General features: G+C 45.0%; 1 protein-coding gene across 1 annotated transcript in view; it reads right to left on the bottom strand.

The window, feature by feature from the left end:
- Nucleotides 1–1,091: 1,091 nt before the first annotated feature.
- OAS1 (2'-5'-oligoadenylate synthetase 1) overlaps nt 1,092–10,690 on the bottom strand; it is a 12,234-nt gene continuing 2,635 nt past the window's right edge. Inside the window, 4 exon segments of the mRNA XM_029218390.1 lie at nt 1,092–4,665; nt 4,829–4,979; nt 6,068–6,221; nt 7,337–7,569. Coding sequence (XP_029074223.1) covers nt 4,848–4,979; nt 6,068–6,221; nt 7,337–7,569 — 519 coding nt within the window. The 3' untranslated portion in view covers nt 1,092–4,665; nt 4,829–4,847.

The following is a 10,690-nucleotide window of genomic DNA, read 5'->3' as shown; positions in this document are numbered from 1 at the left end:
TTTTTTAGATTATTTTCCCAGAGGTCATCTTTTGAGGCTCTTTCCCCTTCTCCCTGTTCCCAATGGCCTGGGAACTCAGAGTTAATGAGAACAGTGAGGAGAAAGAGACCCAGAGAGGGCGCTGACTTGTTCAGGGACACACAGCAAGGCAAGGGCTCAGCCACTCGAGTTTTAGTTCTGCCACCGAGCAAACACAGGTCCCAAGAGGTCTGTGTCTGTGTGCCCAGTTCCTCAGCACACACATGGACACCTGCCAGGTTTCATCGGGCACTTACCCCACCCAGCAAGGAAGGAAAACAGGCCCAGGAGCACACAGGCCAGAGGGGAGACAGACGTGCAACTCTTGTGTCCAGGACCATGAAAATGAAACTCCCAGGCAGCTCCCACTGGCTTCCTCTGTAACACAGAAAGCAAACATCTCCAAGGTGGGACAGAAGCAGACCCCCTTCTCTGTTGTGATGATTAATTTTGTGTCAACTTGGCTAGGACCATGGTACTCAGATATTTGGTCAAACAGTCTTCTAGATCTTTTTTTGAAGGTATTTTTGAGATGAGATCAACATTTAAATCAATAAACTTCAAGGAAAGCAGATTACTCTCTATAATGTGGGCGGGCCTCATCCAATCAGGTGAAGGCATGAATAGAAAAAAGCCTGGGGACTTCCTTGGTGGCACAGTGGTTAAGAATCTGCCTGCCAATGCAGGGGACACAGGTTCGAACCCTGGTCTGGGAAGATCCCACATGCCGCAGAGCAGCTAAGCCCATGCGCCACAACTACTGAGCCTGCACTCTAGAGCCTGCGTGCTGCAACTACTGAGCCTGTGCGCCTAGAGCCTGTGTTCCGCAACAAGAGAAGCCACCACAATGAGAACCCCGTGCACCACAATGAAGAATAGCCCCTGCTCGCCGCAACTAGAGAAAGCCTGTGAGCAGCAACAAGGACCCAATGCAGCCAAAAATATCAATTAAAAAAAAAAAAGAAAAAGGCCTGATCTCCCCCAAGGAAGAAGGAACTCTACCAGCAGATGCTTCCCTGGGTTTCCAGCCGGCCAGCCTACCCTGCAGAAATTGGACTTGCTGGCCCCTGCAATGGCACAAGCCGATTCCTTAAAACAAATCTTTCTCTAAATCTAGATCTATAAAACCTATAGTTCTGTTAACCTCAAAAGTAAAACAGCCAGTTATTTTACCAGTAAAATGGCTTTATTCAGGAACAGCAAAGAATTTCAATTTGGGACAAGCAGGCTATAGCATAAGCCATAGGCAAGTCCAACAAACAAAGAAGAGGAACATTATTTTATAGAGAAAAAGGAGGAAGTTGGGAGGGGTTGTTTTGAATGAGAGTCCATTGGAGAAAAGCAAGAATTCAGGCTGATGACAGGTGATTGGCTTAGTTGCCGGGGTAGTCGGTTTCCTCCAAGACATGCAATGTACATCTTTCCTGTCCAGGCCTGTCATCGACAGTTTTTTCCTGTTGATGCTTCTTGTTGGGGTCTGTTGATTGACTGTCTTTCCTATGACTGAATTAGGGTGGTACGTGAGGTGTGTGAGAGCGCCCCCTTCTGGTCTCCTGACTCCACTTAAAATGAGGTTTCCCTTTATGTGTTCATTTTCACTGTTCAGTTTCTCTGGAGAAAGTTGCTTATCACACCTGCGCATTAAGGGCCCTTCCCTGCCTTTATCTGACTTCTACTGTAACACCTAGAGGTAGGCTGGGTGGGCAGAGGTCATAAGCCTTCTTTTCTAGATAAGAACATAGAGGCTCAGAGAGTTGAAAAAATTTGCCCAAGGTCACACAGCTTGTAAGTTGTCTGACTAGGTTCTAACTACCCGTTTTCCAAAGTCTATGCTTTATTTTTATTTTTAAAATATTTTATTTTGAAATCTTTTGAAACACAAAGAACTCTCTCATATCCTTCATCCTGAAAATCACCACATTTGCTCCTCATTCTCTATGTATCAGTATCATTATTACTGAGCCATTTGAGTGCATGTTGCAGATAACTGGGCAGAAGCCAAGAGATTTCCTGTATACCGCCTCCTCCCCCTCCCCCAGCCACACAGCCTTGCCCACTACCAATATCCCCCAGCAGAGTGGGAGAGTGGGACACTGGTTACAAGTGATGAACCTTCATGGACACATCAGAATCACCCAGTCCCCTTTACTCTTAAATACTTCCATATGTATCCCCTAAGAATACGGGTATCTTGTTACATAAACACAGAATGACAACCCCATTCAGAATTGTACCTTTGATACAATGCTATCATCCCTTATAGCATATACAATGGATATATTCTTATATTCAATTTTTACCAGTTATTCCAATGTTGTTCTTTATAGCAACCCCCCCTCCCCCAAATCTAGGATCATGTTACATTTAGATGTCACGTGTCAGAGATGGGTCTCCTGGGAAGCCACTGGGAAAGGGACGGTGACTTTTTATTGGGGGAATCTCTCAGTGTTCTAATGGTCCATCCTTGAAGTAGTTTGATGGGGCAGATTGAGCGTCCCTCATTTGTGGCCCAGTTAGTTTGGTCCCAGGGACACCATATTTTATGACCAGCTCCTTAATTCTCTGTGGGTCAGGCCATCCTGACTGCCCCTCCACCCTACCACTCACGAAGAGAAGTGTGTCCACGTCACGGGTAAGTGTTGTCTCATGGCCGCTATGATTTCGGGGTTCTACCATCCCCAGTGCTGTTAGGAGGCCTGTGACAGCATCTTCTATGGAGGAGGCCACCCGAGCTTCTTAGTGATGCTGAGTCCTCTCACTGGCGTATTCTTTATGGCCTTGGTAACGTTGTATTCTCTGCTTTTCCACGGGAGATAATTTGGTGGCTTTTCTGGACTTATATAGCACATCCACCCAAGCATATCCACTTCCCTGACCTTTGAATCCCATCTTCCACCATCTCCCATGGGAATATCAGCATTTTGTTCTCACCCGGCAGAGGCTCTCACTTTTTCCATTCTAAGAGCCTGGCTAACAGCAACTCTGCACGGTCTCCTGGGGTCCTTGCCAGGGTGTGAAGTCCTGAATTCCAGGAGGGGACTTCCAAGTCAATAAACTCTTCCGCATCTGACCTGACACTGTAGCCTCTTGATCAAGTGCCCTCGGGGTCACTTCCACACACACCCACCTGACTTTTGCTGCTACATGCTGACCGGGTCTTCTGGCTGTTTGGGATATAGGTCCATCCCTCCCTCAGCAGGCCCAGCGCGCCCCCGGCTGGGCTATTTTGGGACTCAACCCTACTCAGTCCTAGTGGGCAGGAGGGGAAGTGGGTGCCGGTCCTGCGGGGTCTTATGGAAGAGAGACCTCTGCAGAGTCTCCTTGCAAGGGGGAGACATTTCTGAACCCCAGGTTCAGAGGAGTCTGGGGATTCAAGATTTTCAGGGGCTTCCACTCTTATGTCCGCAGTCTATGTGTCAGGGTCCCATTCTTTCCCAGGTAGGGTCTTGACCTTGCTTAGCAGGCCCAATTATTTTGAGAGTACATAACTCTTTTACACCAACTAGGATGGTGATAATCAAAATGATCATGAATTACAAAGCGTTGGCAAAGATGTGGAGAGACTGAACCCCCCATTTATTGCTGAAGGGGATGTAAATGGTGCAGCTGCTATGGGCTACAGCAAGGTGGTTCCTCAAATGGGGGTGCAGGGAGGGACTCCACCCTTATCTCCTTTGGCTAAACATTAGATCTGCCTGTTTTTGTTTCCCCAGAAGGAACTGCCCAGAATGGGGCTTTCTCTCCGGGGAATCAAAAATTTATGGCTCCGGTGCTCCAATTTTCATTCCAGCATTTCCGTCATCCCTTACACAGGTGCTCCTCTGTTTCCAAATCTCATGAATTTGGACTTGAACCAACAGCTCCCAATACTAGTGCCCCAGACTTTTCTATAACCTGGGTCGGCTGGCTTTGCACAAACTACCAGAGCTCAGCTGAGAGAAATACTTATTAAAATTTTTTGTGCAAGAAACATTGCTTTATTGTTTCTTGTGGTCATACAAACAGTACAAACTTATGGCCAAAAATTAATAAAATCTGAAAATTCATAAAAGTATAAAGATTAGCACATCTCGATTGGGTCCAGCTACATTTCAAGTGCTCAATAGTGACTACTGTATTACACAGGGCAGTTCTAAAACTTTTCCTGGATAAATAATCAGAGATGTGGACAAAGGGTGAACCAAAGATGTTTGTCTCAGGATTACCTGTAATTGAAACTTGGAAGGATCCTAGTCTATCCAACAGTAGAATATTCCACAAAATGTCAGCTCCATGAGGCAGGGGTTTTTGTCTGCTTTGCTCATTGCTATGTTCTAGTGCCCAGAACGATGCTTGGCACATAGCAGGTGCTCAATTAATATTTTAAGTTGAATCAATGAATACGCACATACACATACACACACACATATAATATGCAGATATACTTCTTGGCTCTGTGCCTTGTGGTTAATTAACACCCAGCAAATGGTATTTGCTACTATTTTTGTTGTTACTGACAATAAATTGGACCACAGCCCTCCCACCAGGTACAGAGAAGAGTGTGAAGACTGGGATTCCTCTCTTTTGTCTGAGTCTCTCCTGCTGCCTCTCAGAGGATATTGTCGGAGAACAGGCTCTGGTGGGGAGGGAGCTGTGGGAAAATGCTATCTGTAAAAGAAGAGAGAGCACAGAATGGCGGGAAGGATGGGGGTCAGGAGACCTGGATTCTGGACCCAGGTCTGACACCAACTCATGGCCCTCTCGGGATTGAGGCCCCCCGCCCCGCCCCTAGAAATGAGAGGTCTGGCCCAGATGGCCCCGGAGACCTTGCCTTTAAGAGATTCTGGCGTTCAGAGGATGGCACATGCCCAGTTCTCTTCCACCTGGGGAGGGGCTCCTCCCTGGAGTGTGGGTCTCGGAGAGGTTCCATAGCTCTGTCTAAAACCATAGTCCTCGCACATCAGGTCACTATGGTCTTGGGGCTGAAAGGGTGAAGCACATGGTCACACTGGAGAGCTGGGCCTCCCACCTTGGCACTGGTTCTCAGTGAACATTTATGGTGGACAGGTGGACACTGTGATGTGCCACCTGCATCCCCTTCGAGGAAGGACACACCCCCTCCTGAGTTGTCCATTCCGTGGCTGATCCACTGAATGGTATAAAAGACCTGCCACCTCAGCCTTCTGCAGGACAACTCTGAAGGCCGTTGAAGCTCCAGGGCTCCCCAGCTGCACCTCTCCCTGTGCTGGTACCCGCTTAATTCCCCTCCTTTACACAGGTGTTGGATCCAATGGTCCTCCCCTGAAACATCCTGCACATAAACTTCATCCCAGAGTCTGTTTCCTAGGAAACCCATCTATGACATCATCAACCCCCCCCACCCCGGCATGAGAAAGATCTCTACTCTTGGAGTGGGAAGATCAGACCCTCAGCACCTACTTAGCTGGGTGACATGCCCACGTCCTCAGCTGCTCTGAGTCGCTCATTTGTCACATGATATTGAGGGGGGAGGGGATACAAGGCAGGATGTTTAGCTCAGTGGAATAAACACTGGCGTTGGAGTCTACCGAGTTAGGATCCCAGCTCTACCACTCCCTAGCTGAGTGGCCTTGAGCAGGTGACTTCACCTCTCTGAGCCTCCTTTTCTCATCTGCAAGATGGGAGTAGAAAACATATCTCATGGGGTGTTGTGAGGATTTAATGAAATAATGAAATTTAAGGGGCTTAGAACAGAACCTGAGCCCAAAGCAGGTATTTATTAAGTGGTGGTTGTTATTGTTTATTTTTCTTCTTAGTGGAATGAGCCAACTGGAGCTGTTAAAAAAGTTACTTCCAGACAAGGAGGCATTAATTAAAGAATGAACTCTGGGTGAGGGATGTGAGAAGTCCAGGAGCTCTCTGTATGGGGCCAAAATGATTGTAAAATAGAGAGCACAGCCTGACACTATATGAATGTGAGTGACCTCTAGCAAGAGGCAATTTCTTAGGAAAGAATGGTCTCTATCTACATGCCCCATGCTGTGTGGAGGGGGTGGGGGAAGGACGGCAGGGAAGAAGCAGAAGGTCTCACCGACACATCCCAGGAGCCTACTGGAGACCCGTCCCATTTCTTTAAGCATGGGTAACTCAGCCAGGCTCTAGCCTCTTGTGCCAGCCGCTGCCAGCTAAGTGGGTCTCCACCACCAACGTTTCCTGTAGGGTCAGCCGGGTCCAGAATCACAGGCCTGAAGAGCAATATTTAGAGAGAGAATAGGTGAGAAGCTGGGCTATGTCTGGGGGGTCTAGATGCTTCTGGAAGAGAAAAGTACCAGCCTGGCACAGGCTGGGACTCAGGGCAGCAGGAGGGGTCCAGCAGGGCACTGCTCCCTGGGGTGTGTCCTGGGTGCCCTGCCCTATGGAGCACAGTGAACAGAGGGAGGAGCCTTGCATTTGGGTTTTCATAGACTTCTGTTTGAATCTTACCTCTGCCCTTTATTAGGGGTGTGACCTTGGGCAGGTCTTTTGACCTCTCTAATCCTCAGTATCCTCACCTGTGAAATGGGAAGAATTGAACATCCCTACCTCAAAGGATGTTGTATGAGGATCTAGACAAGCAAGTGAAATGCTCAGCACAGTAATTGGGACATAATAAGGGGTCAATACATGGCAGTTACAATAATCATAATTTTTACACTGCTATTAGAGTGTGTTAGTCTTATAGCAAGCTCTTAGTTCCTGGGAGCACTTATTATTGTTGCTGCAGCTGTTGTTATTTTAGTTGAAATTTCAGCTGTTTCACTCATTTTTTGTTAAGCTTTGGACAAGCTCTTTACCTTTCAGAATCTTGGTTTAGTCATCTGTAAAGCAGGTAGCATAGTGCCTGCCTCACAGGGTTGCTTGCACATTGTTTTTAAAGTTAGATGGAAAGGCTTCCCTGGTGGCGCAGTGGTGAAGAATCCACCTGCCAATTCAGGGGACATGGGTTCAATCCCTGGTCCGGGAAGATCCCACATGCTGCGGAGCAACTAAGCCCGTGCGCCACAACTACTGAGCCTGCGCTCTAGAGCCTGTTCTCTGCAACAAGAGAAGCCTGTGCACTTCAACGAAGAGTAGCCCTTGCTCGATGCAGCTAGAGAAAGCCTGCATGCAGCAACGAAGACCCAAAGCAGCCAAAAATAAATATATATTTTTAATGCTTAAAAAAAATTAGATGGTAGTAGTAAAGTGCCCAGCAGAATGATTAGTACCAGAAGATGATCAATAAATGTGGAACTCTCCCACTTCCTACATTTCCAATCTGCCACAGCTGTAATCAGGGGGTCATTTATGTGGGGAGCTAAGCCATTTGGGGATAGAGTACCTGGGTTTTTCAAGTTGCTTTCTCAGGTATTGTCCAATAATAGGGTTTTCAAAGTTGTAATAGTTTTTCCAGTAGATGCAAAGCTTCTGATGCTTCAGGACTAATTCTAAGACGGTCTGAAATCCCTGAGCTGTGTTGAATCTTGTTTCCATGCTTCCTTGCTCCCAAGCATAGACTGTCAGAAGCTCCAGGGCATACTGTGGGGGCAGCGGCTTCCCAAGCTTCTCCTTACACTGAGTAGAGGAAAAACAATCAGAAAAGTGGGTTTCTCTAGCTTTCGTGTAAAGCACATTTCTCATGGACCAAATTCAGCCTGCCACTTGTTTTTGTGTATAAAATTTTCTGAGAGCAAATCCGCACCTATTCATTTATGTGTAGTTTATGGTGGCATTCATGCTACAAAGGCATTGTTGAGTATTTGTGACAGAGACCGTGTGACTTATAAAGTCTAAAGTATTTGCTAACTTGCCCTTTACGCAAAAGTTTACTGACCCCTGGTTAAAGGCTTGCGCTCTGGATTCTGACTGATGTGGGTTTGAATCCTGGCTCCACCATTATCTGATTCTGAGCAGACAATGTAGACTCTTGGAGCCTTATTTTTTCTCATTTGCCAAGTGAATGGTAATAATTGCACCTTCCTCAGAAGGATACTATGAAAATTAACTGAGAGGAAGGACTTGTAGTGTTCCTAAGAGCTTAAAGAAGCAAACTTTTTTTTTTTTCCCTGGAGGAAGATATTTAATCCAAAGTCTCCAACTCTTTCACAGATAACTTTCATGTACAACGACCATCACATAAGTATCCAGGCACACAAAGAAACAAGACACCCAGAGTGATGACTAACAAAAACAAAAAAGAAAATAGTAATAAATCCACAAAACTTTAAATATTGAAGATTTAAACACAGGCTTTAAAATAACTAGGAACATTATGTTCAAACATATAAGCATTTGAAATAGTAGGTACCTAGAAGCCAGAAAAAGTAACATGGCAGACTTAAAAAAGAATGAAATAGAAATCCTAGAACAAAAATGACAAAAATGTAACTAATAGCTCAGTGGCATAGACATAGTTAAAGGAAAAATTAGTGATTGGAAGGTAAATTAGAAGAAACTATTCAGAATAAAGCATGGAGAGAGAAAAAGATGGAAAATGTAGAACAGGGGATAGAGGTTTGGAAGAGAGAACGAGGAGGTCTAACATACATTTTATGGGAGTTCTAAGAGGCAAGAAGAGAAAGGGAGAACGATAATATTTTAGGAGAATGGCTGAGAGTTTCCAAAACTGATGAAGGATATCCACAGATTCAGGAATCCCAGTGAAGGGCCCCATGAACCCCAAGCAGGACCAATAAAAAGGGATCATCATTAAGACACATCAGCTTGAAACCAAACAAAATCAAAGTAAAAGTGAAACATATAAATGCAGCCAGAGAAATAAGATAGATTACCTACAAAGGCACCACAGTGACATTGACAACTGATTTCTCACTAGCAACACTGGAAGATGGAATGATATATCCAATGTACTGAAATGCATATCAATCCAGCAAAAATACCTGACAGCAATGAAGGGAAAATCAAGACATTTGCAGACAAACAAAAACTGACATGTTTACTATCAGAAGACGGTCACCAAAAGAAATCTTAAAGGGCATATTTCAGGAAGAAGAAGAACAATCCCAGATGGAAGGTGAGAGAGGTAGCATAGAATCGATAGTGAAGAAAGCAGTAAACACGCGGGTAGATTCAATGATCATTGGCTCTGTAAAACAATACTAATGCTTTGGGGCACTTGACAATATTGAGAGACTTAAAATATACAACAAAAGTTGGATGTAAGTTAAAGGTGGTGATGATGGGGCTAGAGGAGTTAAAGTATTGTACGATTCCTCTATTATTCTAGAAGAGAGAAGAGAGAAAAAGAAAGAGGGGAAGGAAGGAAGGAAGCGAGGGAGGGAGGGAGGAATTAAAGGAGAAAAAAGGAAATAAAGAGACAATTCTTTGCTGAGTAGGACTGTCTTGCTCATTGTAAAACAACTAGTATTCCTGGCTTCTTTCCACTCATTACCAGCAGCATCTTTATCCCACATCACAAAAATGCCTTTATGAAGCTTCAGTATGTCTTGGGGGGCAGTGTTGCACTTGTCAAGAACCACTTTTGTAAGTTCTAAAACGCTCAAGTGCCATGATCAAAATTCTTGCAAAGCAAATTGAGATGTCTAGCAAATGTTTTTAAAGTAGGAAGTTTATCCTTAATTACTTTCTTTAACTCAATTTATTCATCTAAATATATATAGAATGCTTATTACATGTTAAGTAAACTCTTCAGTCTGAAGACCCAAATGCTGTTTTTGTTTTTGTTCTGCTGTTTATTAGCTGAAAGTGTCTTCTGACACTTAGTTTCTCTTTCTGTAAAAGGGGTTTAATAATAATACCCTTAACCAGGTCGCAGAATCACCATGATGCTTAAATAAGATATGGGACATTTGAAAGTAAACAGAAATGAATATCACATCCACAAAATTTTAAATATGATGAATCTGGCATAAGCTTAGTGCACAATCCATGTTAGCTTTTATGATGTGTTTTCCTGTGGCAGCTCAGAGAAAGGACATTTATTAGGACCGACTATATGCCAGATATCACGGTATGTGATTTACTATTGCTGTGCCATGTTACTCTTTGCAAATGAGAAAACAGGAACCACAGAGATGTTAATTCACTTGTCCAAAGCCAGACACCTAGGAAGTGAACAGAAGTGTGTATGTGTGTGTGTGTGTGCGTGTGTGTGTGTGTGTGTGTGGTGATGGCGTGGGGACGTAGCACTCATTAATTCATCTAACAATTATTTTTTGAGCTCCTATTACGCACCAGGCACTGTTCTAGGTCCCTGGGATACAGCAGGGATTCAAACATATAAATCCTTCTGCTCCTGTACATTTTTAGTGGGGAGATAGACAATAAACAAACAAATAAGCACATGCAAAGGCCCTGAGGCTGGAGTAGAGTTTCCCTCCTGGAGGATTAATGAAGAGGAAAGCATAGCCTGGGGGTGGTGGTGAGGGGGCAGAGACTGGGGCTCAGAGAGGTCGAGGGCAGATCCTGTGAGCTTCTCAAGATGACCTGGACCAGGGTGAGAGTGACACAGGAGGTGACGATGGATGAATTATAAATATATTTTAATAGAGGACCAACATCATTTGCTGACAGGTTGGATGGGGGGTGTGTGTGGAGAAGTCAAGGATGACCCTTGGTTTTGTCCAGAGTAACAGGAAGGAAGGAGTTGTGATTTCCCTTCCCTCCCGACTCCTCTCCCCTCCCCTCCCCTTCCTTCTTCCCCCTCCCGATGCCT

The sequence above is a fragment of the Monodon monoceros genome, unplaced genomic scaffold (assembly GCF_005190385.1).
Source record: "Monodon monoceros isolate NGI ecotype Baffin Bay Population unplaced genomic scaffold, NGI_Narwhal_1 Super_Scaffold_1, whole genome shotgun sequence".
NCBI classification, from domain to species: Eukaryota; Metazoa; Chordata; class Mammalia; order Artiodactyla; family Monodontidae; genus Monodon; species Monodon monoceros.
Note: the sequence above shows the minus strand (reverse complement) of the source record. Positions and strands in the feature narration are given on the sequence as shown.